The 22,363-nt window shown below is 33.3% G+C and overlaps 1 protein-coding gene across 2 annotated transcripts; it reads right to left on the bottom strand.

The window, feature by feature from the left end:
- Positions 1-838: 838 nt before the first annotated feature.
- On the bottom strand, positions 839-10,794 carry LOC101221547 (protein cornichon homolog 1). Of its 2 annotated transcripts, none has more exons than XM_004144609.3 (4): positions 10,425-10,794; positions 9,614-9,795; positions 2,049-2,171; positions 839-1,343 (listed from the first exon to the last, which is right to left on the bottom strand). In XM_004144609.3, exons 1-4 carry the CDS (start codon positions 10,497-10,499, stop codon positions 1,283-1,285), a joined length of 441 nt encoding a protein of 146 aa, XP_004144657.1. In that variant the 5' UTR covers positions 10,500-10,794; the 3' UTR covers positions 839-1,282. The 2 variants fall into 2 exon arrangements, with proteins under 2 accessions (XP_004144657.1, XP_031740205.1); XM_031884345.1 differs by lacking the exon at positions 839-1,343 and adding an exon at positions 1,640-1,956.
- Positions 10,795-22,363: the final 11,569 nt, after the last annotated feature.

The raw sequence follows: 22,363 nt of genomic DNA, 5'->3' as shown, positions 1-22,363 counted from the left end.
GATGGATAGCCTGAAAGGATGAGTTAGGTTGATAAATTATTAAATTGTATTTGCATGGAGCCACTTCTTTTACACTATACTATTTCTTTTGTTGAGTTTAAGCTTTACCTTTTTGAGTAAACATATGATAGTTGAGAGTTGATGGTAAGATTATTGAGGTAATAACACGAATTTGTGAATGGAATATGAGGCTAATGATGTGACATGATCATATACTAAGACACAATAGGACTTAAAAGTTTGCATGAATTAGTCCAAATTGTAATTAGGCATAGATACATAGATCGAATTAGTTGGAGCACTTGTATGGACGTTGAAGGTCAAAATTGAATTGAGGTTGAAGCTAGTTCATAAGATGAGGTGGAATACGATTAGATTACAATTTGGTAGCTACTGGCATGTATTTAATGGAATAATTGCAAATTTAGCAATTAAATTCAAAATAATTAAATATATAGCAATATTTTTAAAAAATTACGAATATAACAAAATTTGCCAAATTCTATCAATGATTGATAGACTATATTGTAAATATTGGTCTATCACTAATAGATCATACAAGTCTATCAATGATAGTTTCGTTGTATTTGTAACTTTTTAAAAATATTATTATATCCTTAATTATTATTCTACAAATACCCATTAATTACAATTACCCATATTTAATTAGATCTCACCATTTCTCATTACTCCAAATATTTTCTATATTATTACTCCTTCAAAGTCACAATTTTTTTTTAAAACACCCCATTAATTTTATGGTTTATAAATATATTATATCAACCCCGTCTTTAACTATTGTTTAAATTAGAATTCACTTTTAAACAAGCCCTAAAAATAGTTTACAATGTTAGTAAAAATGTATCCTTTGAAGAGAACAACACTTAATACATTTGTTAGGCATTGAATGATGAAAATCATTTCAATCCTTTTACAAGAACACTAAAACTTGAAACGAGTTGATATTCCAAAAATGATAAAATATGAAACCCTAATCTTGAAGGTCCCTCAACTTAGCAGTGAGTTAAGGAAGGTACCAAAACAAATCAAATCACATAATATGCCTACAATGCTATCTTCTACATACAAGAATTCCTTAGGTGTAAGTCAATGAGATTGCTACTGAAGCCTACCAAACTATAGAATGGGAATCGAGAAAACCTGTTTGAATGTGTTTGAAGTTGCTGAGTCCAAATTCATTCCCTTCGTGTAATTCCCACATAAATATCAACCCGATGCACGATAGAACCCGTAATACAAACTTCGGATATCAAAATGGCAATCAAAATAAATGTAGGACATCGTCTTCGTCAGATAAGGAGTTGAATGCAGACAAAGTAAGCCTGCATTACATGTTAATTGAATACAGGTAAGAATGCTAGTAAGATGGTGAAGTTCCAAATGAACAACATCAATGTTCGTGCTTTATCTTTATTGGTAGGACGAAATGAAACCTCGATACATCATGGATGAACAATACATGTGTATACGTGTGCATATGTATCGGGATGTTGAGAAGCATGGGAGTCCTCCATAAAATAACAAAATGCAACATCTCTTTAAAATTTGAAAAGCTATAAACATCCTAAATTAAGTTATATCACATACTGGACCAGCAAAAGCTACAAAGAAGCACGAATTGCAAACAGAACAAAGTGCAAGATCCTGGAGTAATGCATTACTGTAACAACATACTTAGCACCAAGGCAATAGAGAGAAATATGGTGTATAGGTTCCCAAACCAACATAACAAGCTCAAAATTAGAGCAACGTCATCTTTAAGAACTTTGCAATGAATAAAAAAGAAGATAATGTCAAATGTAGTCGTATATATATTTCAAAAGGAATGATAAATGGTTAAGTAAAAAACTCTAGAATTCGAGAACAGAGGAGCGAATGTCTAAATCTTCAGGTGCAGAGTCAAAAACAGATTTCATTCCCGCAACCACTATTATTCTATACAGAAAATAATAAAGAAAACTTCAATCAGGAAAATACCAACTTCGAAATAGCTGAGAGGAATGAGAAAATGAAAAATGCAAACTGACCTGAAAATTACTACGAGGAAAAGAAGCAAGTAGAAGATAAGCTTGGCCAAACGGAAATACTTCTCACGCTTAAGAGCTCTAAATACCTCGGTGACATCAATAAGGTGCTCCCTCTTCAAAAATCTGAGACATTGTAACCGAATAATACATGTCATAAACACACCAAGAAAAAAAAATAAAACGGAGAAATACTTGAAAGAAGTTCTCACTTCTCAGTCCAATTAGTGCAATTGAAACTATTGTTAGAAAATTTTATTTTTATTCTTGAAAAATGTGAGCAGTAGATGTCTATCCAGAACTGAGAATCTAATACAGACATATTTGTAGGATCCAAGGTTCATACAATAGGTTATCTTTCATTTAACAATCTGAGTTTTATTCTTAAAAAAGGTCAGCAGTAGGATATATCCATCACACAAAATGAATTACACTTATTTAAAGGATGCAAGATTCAGACAAGTTGGCAAGCCAAGAATAAACAGAGCAATAATAGGGTGCAACAGAATTTTCCCTTGTGCTTGACACAACCTCCAAGAGTGCAATACTTGGTTGATTATCAATTTCCAACATTCTTTTATTCTTCTTCTTCGTACATCATGGTTGAAAATCACTATTCTATGAAAATCACCAGCCTACTTTAGTTATACATCGGTACTTAGTCTTCCAACATCAACTTGCTTTTCTACACACTTCACTTATAAGAATAGTTCATGCCCTGTCTCTTCATTTTATATTGATGAAAAAGTTAAATACTCAACTCATCAACTCATTCCGACAACACTGTATAAAGACTTTTATGATCGGGAAATATTTGAAGATCAATAATAAGCCTATGGCACGGGATGCATAGAGAAGAGGTGGGCTACTGGCCATCATGTGGATTGACATGCTGGGTACTGGGTCCCTTCCTCTGGTGGAGTATACATTAGTAATATTGCGAAGAGAAATGAGAACATTATCCGCTAAGTCAATTTGAACAAGGTCATTTCTAGTATATATGACAAGGGTCCTTCACGATGGTTTACAACACATTGTTATCGTAGCAGCTCCAAAGGTTCATGACCTATCACCAAGTGTAAGAGTTTGAGTGATAAAAAAAAAGAGCATCCTAAAGCAAAGATCATTGGATTCCTAATGAAGGTTGTATGCATGTAAAACCCCTAATAAGGAATATTAGTATGGTTATTAGAGGGGGCATATTAGTAAATAGCTAGTAAATTAGTTAAGACTTTAGTTATAAATAGAGGGGTGGAGTTGGGAAAAAAGGTATGAAGAATTTTTTGTGGGATTCCCCCTTTAGGGAATTTGGCAAAGACTAGCCTCTCGGAAGGTTGTGGTACATTGTATTTTCTTTATTGATATTGTAATGTATTACTATCTTTAGTGTTATTTGTATTTCTTGAGTGTTCTTGTTAGGAGGTATGCTAACAATGCCTCTTTCTTGATCCATGACCTTTCCATATTTAATCACTAATGACTCCACCATCAAATTTTAGGGGGAATTTTGGTTGATGTTTCTGTAGGCCCTCTATGCCCTTCTATTCATGTTAGAAACAGTGGACTTGGACCTTGATGAAAGGTAATGGGTAATTAAGATTTACTTTATCCTAATTGTTTATTCTTTTAATTAGGCTCTTATTGCCATTAAATATTCCCCCTTTTGTGCCTTTCTGAATCTAAGAAAATAAGAACAAAATATCGTGGTTTTTATTCCGGTACTCGGGTTTCTCCATATATCTATGTTCTTTGCCTCTACTTTCAATATGATATTAGAGCGGGACATTGAACAAACCCTAGACAACATAACTAGTGATGGAAATCAAACAAAAGACACAACCGTTGGTTTTAATGCTGTCGTCGATGCTCGGATCTCAATGCTACCATAGACGAATGGTTCCACCACCTTCAAACAACGTCGGAAAATGTTATCCCAACGATTCTGTCGTCGTCCATGCCGCTAAACATATCTCATGCGCCACCCACGCACTGCTGTCGGAGAAACACGCACTAGTCCATCCTCCTCAGCCATCCCTTGTGTGCAATCCTCTCCTTCATCCGCCACCTATGTTGCTCCCCACGCCCTATACACCTAATTCCAACCGACCACCACGACTTCTGTTGACAAATCTGTATGCCCTACCACCCATTGCCCTTAAATATCATCCCGATGTTAAGAATCCTCAAACTCACTCAACATTTGAGGTTGGTGAATCTTCGGCACATTCCAAAACTCCCATACCGATGTATCAGAGAATCCAGTAACCTCGTTTCCTACTTTATCCTCTTTTTATGCAACTAATACAGTGGCATAGTCTACAGGATCTTTCAAGGAAAAAGTTAAATGACAATAACTATTTCTCATGGTCTCAGTCAGTGAAAATGGTTCTTGAAGGACAACATAAATTTGGCTTTCTGACAGGGGAAATACCTTGTCCTCCACTAGGCAACCCACAGGAATAATACTGGAAGGGAGAGGGCTCTCTTCTTCGATCCATGTTGGTCAACAATATGGAACCCCAGATTGGCAAGCCATTACTATATGCTGCAACAGCCAAATATATTTGGACACGACCCAGACACTCTACTCCAAACGTCAAAATGCTTCTCGCCTATACACACTAAGGAAACAGATTTATGAATGCAAGCAAGGAACCATGGATGTCACATCCCTTTTTAATAAATTTTCTCTTATCTAGCAGGAAACAGACTTATGCAGAGAACTAGTCTGGAGCAATCCCAGTGATGGTTTGCAATACTCTAGAATTGAAGAGATTGACAGGATTTATAACTTTCTTGCTGGTCTTAATCTTAAGTTTGATATAGTTTGAGGGCGTATACTAGCAAGAGACCGATTCTTTCCCCTGATGGAAGCCTGTTTTGAAATCCTCCGCGAGGAGGATCGCACAAGTGCTATGAGTATTTCGACAACACCTACTATTGACTCCGCTGCTTTTAGTTCAAGGTCCTCTACCAGCGGCAGTGACAAGCACAATGAAAAACCAATTCCTGCGTGTGAGCATTGCAAAAATAAAGGCATACCAAAGAACAGTGTTGGAAGTTACATGGTCGTCATCAAGGAGGTAGGACCCAACTTCATGGTCGTCATCAAGGAGGAGATCAACGCTGCTTCTGTACTCAAGTTGGGACGTAGATATCAATGAGACTCAACTTGCTAACACAAAAGTCAAAGTTCTGTCTGAGAAGTACCTTGATGACGACATCTCTTCTAGTAGCATTTCTAGGACTAGTCTTTTATCTTACTATTTTACTACTTCTGAACAAGATTGTATGTTGTGGCATTTTCGTTTTGGCCACCCTAATTTTCAATATATGAAACATTTATTTCCTCATCTTTTCTCTAAAATTGATATGTCTACTTTATCTTGTGATGTATGTATTCGGGCTATAAACAACATCGAGTTTTTTTTCCTTCACAATCATACAAACCAACCCACCCTTTCACTCTTGTTCATAGTGATGTCTGGGGACCATCCAAGATAACTACCTCATTTGGGAAATAGTGGTTCATAACCTTTATTGATGACCATACCCATTTTACCTGGGTCTTTCTCGCCTCTGACAAATCTGAGGTCACCTCTATCTTTAGGGACTTTTATAACACTGTAGAAATGCAGTTCAATACAAAGATTGCAATTTTGGGAAGTGAGAACGGTCGTGAGTTCCAAAACCACACCCTCAATGAGTTTTGGTCCTCCAAAGGCATTGTCCACCAAAGTTCGTGTCACCCCCACCGTCACCTTTTAGAAGTCGCCCATTCTCTTATGTTGTCTACTTTCCTTCCTATCTCAAGGGTGATATTGTTCTCACTGCAGCCCATCTTATCAACCGAATGTCTTCTCGTGTCCTACATCTCCAGACACCCTTAGACTGTCTTAAAGAGTCATATCCCTCTACCCGCCCCATTTTTTAGGTGCACTGCCTATGTTCATAACCATGGCCCTAACCCATCTAAGTTTACTCCGCAGGCTCAGGCATGTGTTTTCGTTGGTTACCCTCAGCATCAACAAGACTATAAATGCTTTCATCCGTCTTCTCGTAAGTACTTTGTCTCCATGGACATTACCTTTCTTGAAGATCATCTTTTCTTTCTCGTTAGCCTTCTTCAGCGGCAGAGTTAGAGTGAAGAGTCTAACTCTAACTGGTTGATATCCTTAGAGTCTACCAATCCTACTCTTATTACCACACCAAGCCCAGATCCTCACTACACACTCCTACCTACGAACCAAGTTCCTTGAAAAACCTACTATGGGAGGAATCTTAGAAAGGAAGTTGGGCCTCGTGCTAATTAGCCAGCCCTAGTCCAAGATTCTGAACCTTTACAAGATCAAGGTATGACTGTTTCTATCGACTCACACATTGTCAGTAAAATGAGTGAAAGTGAGATCCGAGACAACTATTCGTGAAAATATAGGTGAATAGGGTAATGATGATACTAAGGTCATCCTAGATGGAAAAGGCAGTAATGATGAAAATGGGGTCAGTGCAAGAGTCACTAAAAATAAAATTAGAGAGGATTGTTCAAAAAATATCAGTAAGTATGATTCGTCTCTTGATCTACCTATTGCACTAAGGAAAGGTACCAGGTCCTATACTAATCATTCTATTGCTAATTATGTTTTTTATGAGAACCTATCTCCTCAGTTCAGAGCCTTCACAGCCAGCCTTGTCTCTACCATGATACCAAGAAATATCCACATTGTTTTAGAATGTCCTGAGTGTAAAAATGTTGTCATGCAGAGATGAGGCCCCTTGAGAAGAACAAGACTTAGGAAATCTGCATCCAAGGGACGTAAAACTGTGGGATGCAAATGGGTGTTCATTCTAAAATACAAGGCAGATAGAACCATTGACAAACACAAGGCGAGGTTAGTTGCAAAAGGATTTACTCAAACCTATGGTGTTGATTATTCAGAAACTTTTTTTCTAGTTGTTAAACTAAATACTGTTAAAGTTCTGCTATCTATTGTTGTGAACAAAGACTGACCTCTTTATCATTTGGATGTTAAGAATGCATTCTTGAATAGGGACCTAGAGGAGTAAGTCTAAGCCCTCCCTCAGTGTTTGAAGCTCACTTCAATCATCAGGTGTGTAAATTTCAAAAATCGTTATATGATCTGAAACAGTCAACTAGAGCATGGTTTTATAGATTTGCTACCTCTGTCAAGTCCCTTAGGTATAGATAGGGGCACTCTGACCATACTTTAATTACAATGGTCTCCAAGGCTGAGAAGATTATAGTATTGATTGTTTATGTTGATGACATCGTTCTATCTGAAGACGACCACGCTAAAATCATCTAATTGAAAAAGAAGGTGGCTGATGAGTTCAAAATCAAAGACTTGAAAAATCTGAAATATTTCTGTGGAATAGAGGTAGCCAAATCTAAAGAAAGTATCTTCATATCTCAGAGGAAGTATACCTTTGATTTACTGACCGAGATAAGTATGCTAGGGTGTCAACTGGAAAATTCAGATGATAAAGTTTCAGTTGATAAAGAGCAATATCAACGTCCAGTGTGTAAGTTGATTTACTTGTCCCATACTTGACCAAATATTCCTTTGCTATGAGTGCTATGAGCTAGTTCATGCAGACTCCTTATGAGGAACACATGGAGGCAGTAAATAAAATACTAAGATACTTAAAAATGACTCCTAGTAAAGGATTGATGTTCAGAAAGATGGACAGGAAAACTATTGAGACTTATACTGATTCATACTGGTTGGGGTCTATTGTTGACAGGAAATCTACCTATGGTTATTATACCTTTGTATGTGCAATCTTGTAACTTGGAGGAGTAAAAAGGAAGGGTCATGGCTAGAAGCCTGAGGCTGAGTTTAGGAATATGGTAGGAAATTTGGCTCCAAAAAGTTTTGCCTGATCTTCATCAGAATTGTGAGATACCAATGAAATTATTTTGTGATAACAAGGCAGCCATTAGCATCACCAACAATCAAGTTCCACATGATAAAACTAAACGTGTTGAGATTGATCATAGAAAGGCCGGACAATGGTAGCATATGTAGTTCGTACATTACTTCAAGTCATCAGGTTGCTGATGTCCTCGCCAAGAGACTTCTCATATAGAACTTTGACTTTTGTGTTAGCAAGTTGGGTCTCAGTGATATCTACGTCCCAACTTCAGGGGGAGTGTTAGAAATAGTGGGCTTTGGCCTTGATGAAAGCCCTTGGGTAGTTAAGATTTACTTTAAAGTTTAACCTAATGTTTTATTCTTTTAATTAGGCTTGTGTTGCCTATATAAATATTCCCCCTTTTGCACCTTTTCTAATATAAGAAAATAATAAGAACAAAATATCGTGGTTTTTCTTCCAGTACTCGGGTTTTTTCCAAGTAAATTTGTGTCCTTTGTCTCTACTTTCAATAATTCAAATACATTTTCCTTTGCTAAGAAGTCAAAATCATTTATGTGAATGAAGATTTAGGTGAATAAAAGCTCAATTTCAGAAGGAATTACCATAACAGAGATCTGTTCGAATGGTTATCCGTCTCAATCAAGTTGAATATCTTTTAGCCTAATCACTTTTGGGTTTCTAGATTCTAGGTGCTCAAGTAAGGACATTTCTGACACGCTTTGCTTCATTCTTACTATCAAAGAGGTAGTGGTACCGGCCAAGTTGCAAGATACTCAACTTTATTAGTTCAAAACAAAATACAAAATTTGAAATTTAAAACTCAATGAATAACTTCAAAACAAGGTATTATATGGAGGCAACTACAATAAAGCGTATTCCACAAAAGTCATTTGCTTGGGGATCTAACTAACTGCTTTCCTCATTTTTTGATATTAAAAAGCATGGAATCATCCAAATAAAGGGGGAAAATGATCATATATTAAAAAAAAACAAGCCAGAATGAGTTGAACAGACCAGTTAAAATTGAAAATTCATGTAAATCTCAGCTTATGAGCTAACGGTGTCCTCAGAAATGCTCATCATTGAATATCTAAAATTATAACCCTGCAGTCCCCGCCCCAACCCTGCTAATCGTACTGCCCAAATGCACCAGAAAACTCCTAAATACACCAAATTACCCAGAACATATCCAACGTTGAGAGCAACTGTTACCATAACCTTAAAGGGCATCCAGTAATTTGACAACTACAGGTATCGTTCACTCATTTTAGAAATGGCCATCTCAACTTGAGAGGGAAGTATTCAATGCTCCGAATTCTTCATAGTAGTTTCACTAAATGTTTGCATCTTAAAGAATATTCACCTTAAAAACAAACCAAAACATATTAAAACAGTAAGAAGTATATATAATTTTTTAATTCATTTTACTAGTAAATAAAATCATAAGCCTCATCCATAACACGAGAGTTCAACAACATGAGATGGGTAATTTTGATTTAAATCTCTAACCTCATAGTCGAGTGTATATGTCTTAACCAATTGAGATATGCTCAAATTGACATCCATAACACTTTAGTATTCATAACAAAGAAACACCACCAATATAACACATCCATAACACAGAGTAAAAGGAAAATTAAACCATGCCTCATATCAATTCAAGAAATACTTACAAATTTATGTGATAGCAGGTAACAGGGACGGTTATAAGAAACATGAACCAATGACCTGTGAAGAGGAAAAGAGAGCAAAATACTCCTTGCACTAAAAACTCCGGAATGACAAGTTTATTAATGCGAGATGATGAATCATAGATGTTCAAATAATCTGCCTCCAAATCCGTTAGTACCAAAAGCTACAAAAAGATCAACCACGACCGTTAGATGCCTCCAACTGGGGAGCAAAATTGTACCTAGACAATCTCTATAGCAATCATCTTAGTTCATGAGAAAATTAGAGCAGCCACCTCTCACTTTCTGCCAATGTACATGAACATAGTAAACGAAATGGGGGCATTTCCAATAGCCAACAGTGCACAATTATGAGAATACGTTTTTCTTTTCTAACAGTGCACGATAGATAAAAAAAAAATATCAAATCCATCACCGTAAAATTGACTATTCTACTGCTTGGTGAAGAATTCAAGAGCGTGAAATAGTAAGAAGGCATAGAATCAATTTCAAAAATAGGTCAACGACAGTGTAAAGACTCCACCAATAAAAATCTAGGTCACATCTAGCCGTAAATCAAACTGAGGTCGAAATAGTCTGGCGCAGCAAAACGAATCTGAGATACACATCAAACCTCTACTCCTTATTGAATAAGCATCAAACCTCCACTCCTTATTGAATAAGCAAAACAGGATTGCAAGAAGAAGAAGAAGAAGATTCGGGATACGTTTTAGCAGACGGATTCAAACTTAACCAATTATGAAGAAGTTTGTTCTCCAAAACTAGGGTTGATGAGAGATTAGAAAGGATGTACCTGGTAAAAGTTGAGGACGAGGAGGGCGATGTTAAAACAGAAAGAGATGAACCAAAAGATGAGATTCCACGCCATTTGTGCAACAGCTGAGCAGGCTTCAAGTCAGTTGAGTTCAGAAACCCCAGAATGGGAAGATGGATTTGTTAATGCTATGGAGCGAAAGTTGAATGTTCTTGGGAATTTGAAATCTAGGTGCTGAACCAAAATGCTGCATTGAAGAATCAGTGGTTGTATGAATTTTCAAGCAAAATACTAAGTTGAATCAAATTTCAATCACAAATTTGGCGTTTTAGAGGAGTAGGAGTATGTTGAGATGACTTTGTTTACACATTCTCCACTCTAAGAGTTGATTTTTCTTTTCCTTTTTAATATTTGGTTAAATTTACAAATTTGGTCACATACATTTAGCTTACGTTTGCTTAATCGCTTTAAAAAGTCATTTCAAAAAACAAAATCTATTTTTTAGATTGTTATATCTAAAATAAAATGATTTTATATTCATCTACCAAACACATAATCATTATTCTACAACCACAATCCCACAGATATTATTTTCAAACCTAATAATTCTAAATCGAGCTTATTCCAATTCTCGGGATGTTTGACGCATAAGTTTGGAATCAAATGTTTGTAGTTATTGATATATTTAAATAAAATTCAACACTTACATTTCAAATTTCTAATCTCAGTTGATCTAATTGAAAACGTGTTCAAATTATCTTTAAAAGATTTGGGAATGAGCGAAAGTCTTAACACTATTCCCATATGGCACATTCAAAAGGTCTCCTAATCATGCACTTGGTACACCTTTTGTCTTTATCTGAAAACATGACATGAGAAAGGATGAGTATAAAAATATTCAATAACCCTACTACCCAAACAAGGTATACATTTATGTCTAGTAAAAGAAATTATGCCAGTGGAACATGCATATATCAATTAATCTTAGTTTGGTTGTCTAACTTGTTAATTTATCATTTGTATCCATGTGTGGTGGTCTAAAGATACACCATTGTACATGAAAATGGACATGAAGAGTCATGATAAATATAACATGGGCATGAACCTACACTTCAAGGATTTGGAGAATTCCTGACGCCATAAAGCATTAGCATTTGTACTAAAATGGGTCGGGACAACTTCTCTCGATGTCAGATGCTTCGTCGGGAAGAACGTCGGGCATACTACATCGGTGGAGCAATTTCTGACGTGCGAACTTGACACTGTCGGGAATGTCGTATCCCCGACGCCGTCAATGCCAATGGGTGTCTGATGTTGGCAATGGCGTACACCCGATGTCTCCTCCATGCGTTGGGCATACATTTCTCCCAACGTGGCGTCGAGAGAAGTTTTCTCTGACGCATATTCAACGACATCGGGGAAGCTATTATTCTTGACGTATAAGTAACGTCAGGAGATAATTTTTATATTCTTTTATTTATTTATTTATTTATTTATTTATTTTTGTTATTGGGAGGTATTGTTTTGGGTTTCGATTCGAAAGTCAACCAACAAAATTTTGAAACAAATTATTAAAATAAAAATTTGCAATTCATGAAATTAATACTAAATTCAATTGTATAACAAAAATTATAAGTTGTTTAAATTAGTCAAAACAATTACATGTAAAGGAAAACAAACTAACCTACAAATGACATAAAACTAAAGTTAGATACATATCACCGACGAATAATTAAACAAATTAAAAGTTGAAAATACGTGTCCTAAGTGTTCACGGTCCTCTTTGTGCCTAACGCATTTCCACAATCATTTTCCTCATCTCTTCCATTTGTCTTGCATTTTTTTCCATTTTTCGGACACTTTCTTCCATTTGCTTATCTGGCAACTCCGACCTTATTCTTTGTTCTTCAATTAAGTGATTAACACTTAGTTGGCTAACTTCAGGAATAGATATCACCTCCCCAACGTTGCCTGCATGGCATCAAAGAAAAGAAATTAATTATTTAGTTTTTTCCTTTTCTCGATGTGGTCAACGTTGGCATCAGAAATGGGGAACACATTCTCAATGTGTGTGTGCTTCACGTCGGGGAAAATGCAAAGAATTAAATATTTATTTCTCTTTTCTTCGACGTGGCCAATGTGACGTCAAAACTGGAAATGTCACACCATAAACTGCAATACGACCAAAACTTCAAAGTCAAGGGAATAGGATGCGATTTAGCTACAACCATGAAATTAAATAATTGTTGTGCTTGCTAGTAACTGTTGCATTGTGTGTACATGCACTTAGGTAGTATCCCTATGATAGTTAGGATCCATTAGTTGTCACACCCCACCTCGAGCACCTGCTTGCTCGACCCAAGAAGCGGCGTGAAGCCAACCGATGTCATTATTCTTCTGAACAACATCAATTGACCCTAACTACAACTTTTAACAACCCTATATGAATTAAAATTTATGCTGCGAAAACTAAGAGAAATAACTTGAACAACTTTTTAAACTTTAAACAGGTAGTTGAGGCTAAATGCGGCTGATTACAAACTTGTACACAATAAGATTAAAACTAACTCTTAATAACACTAACTACGAATAACTTTGCACATCAACCTAAAGACAACAATCAGATTCTCGAATCAAGACCTCTACCTGGAAAGTGAAAAAACATTTTGAAATGGTGAGCTAAAAGCCCAGTGAGTGATGGTTTTATAAAACAAACTTTTAAAACAACCATACTTTAAATATTTCATAAACATCTGGTAAAATCTTTAAAAAGTCTCTTTAAACTAAACATTTTCTAACATTTAAATACTAATTTAACTCTGTATACTCTATACCCTGAAAAACATAAACAAGATAGCAGAGCGCCTTCTATCATACTATCCCACTAAACCTCAATTAAATACTTGATCAGGATAGCAAAGCACCTTTGGTCATAATATTCCTGCCTGAACTCGGTCAAGATAGTAGAGCATTGATCATACTAATCTTGCCTGAACTCGGTGGTAACAACTAAGTGGTCATCATAGCCCTATACCCCTAACTGTACACATTGACCATCGAGAACACGGTATATAGAGTACCATGATTTTCTCCTTAAAAACATTCTATTAAACTCCTGCTTTTCATAAATCATTGCTTGTAAATCTTATAAATACATGTTTGCTAAAAACCTTTATAAACTCATGCTTTAGAATACGTTTCTAAATAACATGCTTTAACACTTTTCGTAAACATATCGATAAATAAAAATAAGATTAACTTAAAAGCATACTTAAATAATAACTTGTAAAATATATTAGAACCGTTAATTTAGGAATCATTTTATAAGTTGAAATAATCTAGTAAATTCATTTTTCACTCACAAACCATAAGTTGAAATAACTTTAATAAATTCATTTTTCACTCACTAATCGCAGATCAAACTCTTGGTCCATAAGTTTGCATGATTTCCTCTTGTCCTGAAATGATGGAAAAGAGCTCCAACTAACATCAAACACAACCCAAATTGCTTAGAAAAACCTTTCTAAAACCAAAACGCATGCCCAACATGCCATGCTAATTTCTTAAACTCGGCCACTGTCCAAAAGCTCATTCTCAGTCAGAACTCAGCTTCTTATTTAGAGCTTTATAACTTAAAATCCAGAACTCGAATAAAAATATTTGCTTCTACAGAGTTTTTGAAAAACATCTTAATAATATTACCTCAAATTTACAGCAAAAGATCCAACCGAATGCGTCCTGTAGCCTCCTTGGAGTAAATACTATTCAATTTTTACCAAAGAATGACCTTCCTCTCTTCTTTTAACTCAAACTTAGCTTTCTCTTTCCCAAATTAAACCAACATCCCTAATATAGAAAATAGACTTAAAAGATAAATTTTTTAGCATAAAATCACTCAAAACGCTCTAGTGGATTGTGAGAAACTCAATACTGAAGATGGCCTATTTATAGAGTTCATTGCACGAGTACAAGTTGACACCCCATCCTTGCTTAAATCCACCTTAAACATTCTTAAGGCACCTCCTGCTTACTTTTATACATAAGAACACATGCTAACAAGGCTTTAACACTTCAATAAATCCTTAAACAACTTTCACTTATCATGACACATAGTTGTCCAAAACGCATAGCTAATTTTCAAGGTCATCTCGCCTAGATTCACTTAACCAAACATTTTCCTTCTTTCAAACCACTTAAACTCTTTGGAAAAACTACACCACCTAAAGTTTGGGTCTTACATTAGTGGCATGTTAGGGGATGTTTATTTTAAATAAATTTACCGTTGGACTATAAACTATTTTTCTTTTTTAGTTTACGCATGAGAATTTGATTGGGATTTATATTATACTAAAGTTTGCATGGTGAGACAATCAATGTTATTATTATTATTATTATTTATTAAAATAAATAAAAGAAAAGAAACATTTTCTTTTTCTCTCTCTCCCCTCTCTCACGTGTGTGCCTCCCACCCCCTTCATCTTTCTTTTCTTTTCTCGTTTCTTTCCCGTGCCTACCCAGTCATCGTCTGTCTCCATTCTCCCATTCTTCCGTTTCGGCCGGTCACGCCACAACGCGACGTTTTCAGTAGCCGTCCGCCGTCATCGGTGCTGTCTCTATCGAAGTCGAAATGTTCTGCCACCATCTTTCTCTTTTCCGTTCGACGAAGCCCAGCAGCCGTACACGCTGTCGTTCGTCGGGCTAAAGCCAGAGCGTCGTTGCTCAGCCCTTTCATTCCGTCTCTATCGTCCCGATTCGTGAAGCCGCCGCTTGCTTCATCAACCGTCCACCGAACGCCCTGTGCCGCCATAACTTTTCGACTTCCAACCGTGAGTTACAAGCCAACTTACACTCTGATCGATTTGCACGATTTTTCGTTGGGATCAATAGTCGCTGCTTCTTTCGTCTGCGAATGGTCAAAGTTGTTTTGTTGGTAACAATTTAGGTTATGGGTTGTAATTGTTTCAAGTGTTCAAACATTATGGTTGGAATGGTTGATTAATTTGTTATTTGATTTTTGAAGGTGTTGGAAATAACATTGGGTCACTTGAATTCACAACCAAATTGTGAATTTTGAGTTCGGTTCGCCAAAACCTTGGTGTCTTTTGTTGGATATAGTTGTTCTAGAAATTGAGCAACCTTAAGGTAAGAGATTCTCTACTACTGGACTCACCACTAATATATATATGCGTATGGACGTAGACACATGAATTGTGTGTATTGTTAGCTTTCTAGTGGGATGTGTGCCTTGTAGTAGGTGTCATGTGGCATCACCACTTATAATGCATCTTTCGGGAGCATTAGACTTATATGTGTTTTACTTCTGTAAAACACTAGACTGACATGTGCATCCCTCGGGGCGTTAGATTGATTATGTGTAACGTACATGCTCACAAGACTGTGACTCATAATGTGTATCCTATGGGATCACAAAACTGTGACGGTGTAGGGTACCCTAATAGAAAGTTAACAGTTTATTTTCTCCTAACGGGACCCGTAGTGGGTCTCTTACTGAGTATGTTTATACTCACCCTTTCATGTTACTCACCCTTTCATGTTTAACTTTTTCAGTCAAAGGTAACAGTGGAGGTAGACCGGCGAGGAACAGGAAGGAAGCGTGATAGCCATATGGGACATTTTAAATTTGTTTCAGCTTAATGTTTTATTTTCTTGTTTTGTTTTAGTACATGAGACTGTTTAGAAAATTTTGTAGTTTAACTGAATTCACGAACGGGTGATTTGTAAGCTTTTCTTTGAAAGTTTTGGTTATTTTAAACAGGTTCCAAATATAAATTTTGCTCTCTTTCAGACTTTGAATTTATTTGAACTTGATATTTTTATGTAAATTCAGGTCTTTGTTTGAAATTAAAGACTTGGACTTAGTTAGAAAAGTTGGGTCGTTACAGTCAGTTATACAATCCAAAATTTTGCTATAGCTTGTAAATATTTTAATTTATTTTGTTATTTTTAAAATTGTTACTTTTTCAAATGTAGTTAAATCTATTTTTTTTGGAAAAACCTCCACCGAAATTTGTGCAAAATTTTATAACTTACTTTTACCGTCACTTATTTTAGGAAAAATATATTTTTAGACGGATAATAAACGGGGTGTGACACTTCTAAAACAAAGTACTAATGGTTTCTATCCAAAACTAATATAAGGATATTTTTTAACTTTTAGTTTAAAGGTATCTTTTTTTTATCTTCTAAAAGTATAAAGTATAAAGGTTCATTTGACACAAAAGTACAAATTCTAAGGAAACTTTATACCATTTGGTCTTTTACTTTTTAGTCACTTCTTGAGATTTTTTCACCTTTTCATTTTGTACCAATTAAACCCGGATTGATTTTGTAATCTTTTTAAAAACTTTTGCAAAGATTTGAAGGCTTTATTTGTAATTGCCATATTTTTAAAAATAATTGTCATCCATTGCAGTTTTAGAATAATTGGCTATGAAAAGAAGTGAAATAGTGTACTTGAAAAAGTAGGTTATAGTGCTCCGTAATAAATACAATAACATCATATTTTAGATATAATCACTCTAACTTTTTTTTTTTCTCAAATTTAAAATTTAAAATAATTGTTTAGTGTGATAAAAGAAAATCTTATAAATTAATTTTAAATATTTAGGAAATAGTATACTTTTTTTTAAAATTCATATTGTATACTATTTTTCTTTAAAAAAAAAAATTAATGTACTTAACTTATGAAAAGTAGAAATTGAATTTAATTAGGTGAAAATAGATAAATAAAGAAGAGTTGTTATAGATTAAAAAAAATGTTACATAATATTACGAAAGAAAATTAAATCAATCAGAAAGAATTAGATGATTTTTGTAAATAGTTTCTTTTATTTTGGTATTCTTGAGGATAACCTTATAAATTAAAAATCCTATCTGGTTTTAAATACACTAGCATGTTTTTAAATGAGGTTTTTTAAAAAGTAGAACAAAATGTAAAAATATTTACACTATATATAACAATTTTAAAAAATAAAAAGATTCACAAACCCACAGGATGAAATAACAAAAATACCATGTGACTAATCAATCACACACACATGAAAAAATGATTGTGTAGCTAGTCTAAACAATCTCTTAGCAACAATCTTGTAACAACGATCTTGTAGCAAATCTAAACGATCTCTTAGCAACAATCTTGTCTAAATGATCTTATACTCAGTCTAAACAATTTTGTATCAAATCTAAATAATCTTATATCTAGTCGAAACGATCTTATACAAAATCAAAACGATCTATTAGTGATAATGTTCTATCTCTGTCTATCTACGATATACAGCTAGGTAAACAGAGAAGATGGATTCATTTGAGGGTCTTTAATTAAGATATCCTAAAATAATATACCATATTACAAGATTAATCCAAATTTTCCTAATTTTTTAGAAATGTACTAAATTGACTAATATTTATTAAAGGTGTAATTGGACTGGGTCGGGTCGGTTTTCCTTCAAACCCGACCCAGACCCGATCCGACCCAAGTCTCTTTCAATTATGACCCAAAATTCGGGTCGGGTCGAATTTTGTTCCTCCTCTCTTTGCTATTTTCTCTTTTCTCTCTTCTTCTTCTTCTCTTTTCTCTATTTCTTTATTTCAAATGGTGATTGCAAAATAACCAATTTTAATAATGTTGACTCTCATACACATTCGTCACAATCACTATAATTACAGTGCAATTGGTGGAGTATGTTATAATTTACAAGCTTGGATGGATCAAATTTGTAAGTAGAATAAAAGAACCATGTGGATCAAATTTGAGAGTAGAACAAAAGAATAAAAGAACCATGTGGATCAAATTTGAGAGTAGAACAAAGAACAAAACAACCATGATGGTATCCAACATTCAACTTTCCACCTATTAGTCTATTACCACAAATCTAGCCAATATTCCACCTTCTCCCCTATTGCATGGAGAATGAATTTACTAATTTAGTGAACTATCTAGAAAAAGAATATTTATAAGTTAAGCAAATAACTTACTGTGATGGAACTCGAGAAGTATAAAGTTTATTCATCCTTGTGCTTCAAGATTCTAAACAAACAAGATTCAAAGATATTAACAATTTAAAACAAAAGAAATGTAAATAGATTTGAGAGTAGGAATTTATACCATAGAGTTATGATTCAATTCTCAAATGCAGTTTCTATCTCATTTCCTATGTTTATGAATTCTAGATCAAAATGACAAACTGTTAGCTTAATGAGACAATTTTAAATCTTAAATGCTTACTTCGAAAATAATATTCCATTTTTTTTGGAATCACAAGCATATGAAGTCCTACAATGTTATTTACAAGCAGTCCTAGAAAATTTAGGATCACATCTTTCTACTTTTATAAAATGTTTCCATACCGATGATGGTGGTTTAACCGGTTTTCTTTTTCCTAACACTGAACTAGAACAACTTTGATTTGAAGTTTCATCTATAGAGAATGAAGTCATCCTAATAATCATCAAACAAAACAAACAAAAAAAAAGCACACAATTTTTAACTAATAATCATCAAACAAAACAATAAGTAAAATATATATCTCCAATGGACAATACTTTTCTACACTAACAAAATTTGTACCATGATATGTGTAGTCCCACACAACAAAGCATAAACAAACAAAATTTGCAGCCCCACACAACAAAGCATATATCTCATATATCTTTAATGAGAAAACAATAAAATATATATTTTCATTTTCTAGAAATAAACTAGCAAAGAATGCTTGAACTTAAATAGCACACCAACCAATCCATACCCTAATAGCCATGATATCCAAAGAATGCTTAAATAGCACAGGGAAGAGAAATATCCACAGCAACCACACAATAGCAACCTATATATACACAAACATAAAATTATGAACAGTGCTTGAACTTAAAACAAAATTGTATTTCAATAAGAGTAGCTACCCAGGTTCAATTTAGGACAAAGAAAAAAAAGTCACCAAACATAAAATTATGAACAGAAGTTCTCCATAAAACAAACATAATATTTACCGACGAAGTAAAGGGAGTAAAGGAAAAGAGGGAATATGTTTGAAAATCGTGTAAAAAAAGAGGAGGAAATTTACCCGCGGTTTCGATCCAAGAAGAGAAAGAGAAGATCCACGATGAGAATCAAGATGGCTTAGCTTGAAAATTTTACAGCGAACGAAGCCACAGAGAACGGAGAATGGCGACGAACGAAGAACGAAGAATGGAGAATGGAGAATGGAGAACGAACCCACGAATGAAGAAAACGAACCCACGTGAATTCGTGTAGGAGGAAGGCGAATGAAGGACTGGCGAATGACGAAGATGAAGGACCGGTGCTGAAGACGAAGAAATGAGAAGTGTGAATTCACTTACATTGTTGAAGCTCAATCCAACCCGAACCAAACCGATTCAGTTCGGTTCGTGTTTTTTCACCCCTAATATTTATCACAAATATAAGGCCCAAATGACCAATTTACCCTTTTATTATTAATAATATATTAAAAAAGAAAAATAGATCATGATTAATATTTTCATTTATTAGATATGTTAGGTAAATATGGTAAGTGAATAATTCTATTATGGTAATATTATAATAAAAAAATTCCTGTAATTATTTTTATTTTGGTGATTTTGTTAAAAAAATCTTCTCTCTCGATCTCTCTCACTTTTCAATCTCTCTCCGTCCAATCTTTCTTTCATTTTGCATTGTTTTTCATATATTCTACCTAATTATAGTATTTATTTAATAATACGGTGTATATTTTATGAATGAAAAGTTCTTATATCAATTTGTTTATAGAATGTGGACTGACAAGGAGAGAAATCAGGGACGTGGGTTACGGTTTAGAAAATTAAAAAATAAATAAATGTTTCATTCTTTGAATATATACGTTGAATATTGATTTCATTTTCTTCACAAAAGACGCAAAATAATAGAATATTTGGAAAAATATAAATGGTGAAGAAGAAGAGCATCGACAACCAACTGGTACATAAATTTAAGATTAGTAAGAATTTATATTTCGTATTCGAAATACATTAAGATATATTGAGTATATTGAAGATAACATCATTTATGCATTATTGAATATATGAAGTAATATATATGTAACAAATAACAAAAATATGTGTATTATGCAGTAGTATATATGTAATAATTAAAAAAAATGTTGATCGGATACATAATCTGTGTATATATTGGTATATAAATGCAGTAAAAAAAATCACAACACATGAAAAAACATCTATGCATGTATTATTAAATATATGCAGTAGTATATATGTAACAAATCACAAAACATAAATGAATTATTTAGTTAGCATATATGTAAGAAATAAAAAAAAAAATCTAAATGAATATATAATCTTTGTATATATTAGTATATATACGCAATAAGAAAAAATCACATAACAAGAAAAAGAATATGGGTATGTATTATTGAATATATGTGGTAGTATATATGTGACAAATCACAAAACATAAATTTATTAGAGTAATTGTAATGAGTGACGATTTGAGGAATAATAATTAAGGATATAACAACATTTTCAAAAAATTGCAAATATAGCAAAACTATCGCTGATAGACTTGTATCACTAATAGACTCGTATGATCTATCGGTGATAGATCATTTTTTACAACATGGTCTATCAGTGATAGACTCTATCATTGATAGAATTTTACAAATTTTGCTATATTTGCAATTTTTTTAAATGTTGCTATATACTTAATTATTTTGAATTTAATTGCTAAATTTACAACTATCCCTATTTATTATTTAGTGGTATATCATAGTATATACGAATGACAAATCATTTAATAAAAATTATATATCGAGGATGACAGGAAGATGAACTGAATAATAAAATGAGATAGTTGCAAATTTAGTCATTAGATGCAAAATAATTAAGTATATAGCAACATTTTAAAAAAATTTGTAAATATAGCAAAATTTGTCAAATTCTATCAATGATAGAAGTCTATCACCGATATATTATGTTGTAAATATTGGTCAATTATTGATAGATCATACAAATCTATCAGCGACACAAGTCTATCAGCGACAGTTTTGCTATATTTGTAATTTTTTTTTAAATGTTGCTATATCCTTAATTATTATTCATAAAATGATCATCAATTATAATTACCTTAATAAAAAATTAAACAAATAGAAGAAACATGATCGAAATATATGCTACGGAACGGAAGAAGAACAAATTTTTTAAGGAAAAAAAAAATATATGCTACGAAAGGAAAAAAAAAAGACCAACTATATATACGATAGAAAATCGAAAGTGAAAAAGAAAGCAATTTTTTAAAATACAAATCAGAGAAGAAAGCCAATGTCGAAATTGATGGTCGTGAGAAAAAAACTTTTGCTTTTGAAAATGAAATTAAAAATTAATTATTTTGTATTATAATTAAAAATATTATTTTCATGTAAGATAATAATTTATATCATATTTAAATTATTACAAACGTAATAAAAATTTCATTAATAAATATAAATATATATGTATTAATAATTAAAGAAGTTACCATTTATATAATAAGTTGAGTATAATATAAATAAAGAAATAATTTGAATTTAATTTGGAAAATTATATATAATAAGATTATAATTTTCCTAAAAATATAGTAAAGCCTAATCAAGAAAATAAATAATAATTTAGGATATTTCTCAAATTTTGTATTAGATTCACATATTTTATCTAAATCTTTGGTTATTCAATAGTGCATTTTGAAATTGGTTTAAATTTAAGTGATTAAATAATGGTAATAATTTTTATAAAAAACACAATATGAAAATATAATTTTAAAATTTTATTTAATATTTATTAAAAGTTGAAAGAAGAATAAAATGGAAGAAGTATAAAGATGAAAATGATATTTAAACAAAAACAATAATACCACCAACCAAAACTTTGGTTAAAATTAAATTTATTGTTCAACATTAGATTAAAGAAAGGCAAAGGCCAAATTTTTGTTAAAA

The sequence above is a fragment of the Cucumis sativus genome, chromosome 4 (genome assembly GCF_000004075.3).
Source record: "Cucumis sativus cultivar 9930 chromosome 4, Cucumber_9930_V3, whole genome shotgun sequence".
In the NCBI taxonomy this organism is placed as follows: Eukaryota; Viridiplantae; Streptophyta; class Magnoliopsida; order Cucurbitales; family Cucurbitaceae; genus Cucumis; species Cucumis sativus.
Note: the sequence above shows the minus strand (reverse complement) of the source record. Positions and strands in the feature narration are given on the sequence as shown.

What these genes read in the sequence shown, in the direction of transcription:
- LOC101221547 (XM_031884345.1), bottom strand. Translation starts at nt 10,499, where the DNA reads ATGGCGTGGAATCTCATCTTTTGGTTCATCTCTTTCTGTTTTAACATC. An exon ending in TCGTCCTCAACTTTTACCAG is followed by an intron (nt 9,796 to 10,424) that starts GTACATCCTTTC and finishes ATCTTTTTGTAG; the next exon opens with CTTTTGGTACTAACGGATTT. An exon ending in TTCCTCGTAGTAATTTTCAG is followed by an intron (nt 1,957 to 2,048) that starts GTCAGTTTGCAT and finishes TTTTCTGTATAG; the next exon opens with AATAATAGTGGTTGCGGGAA.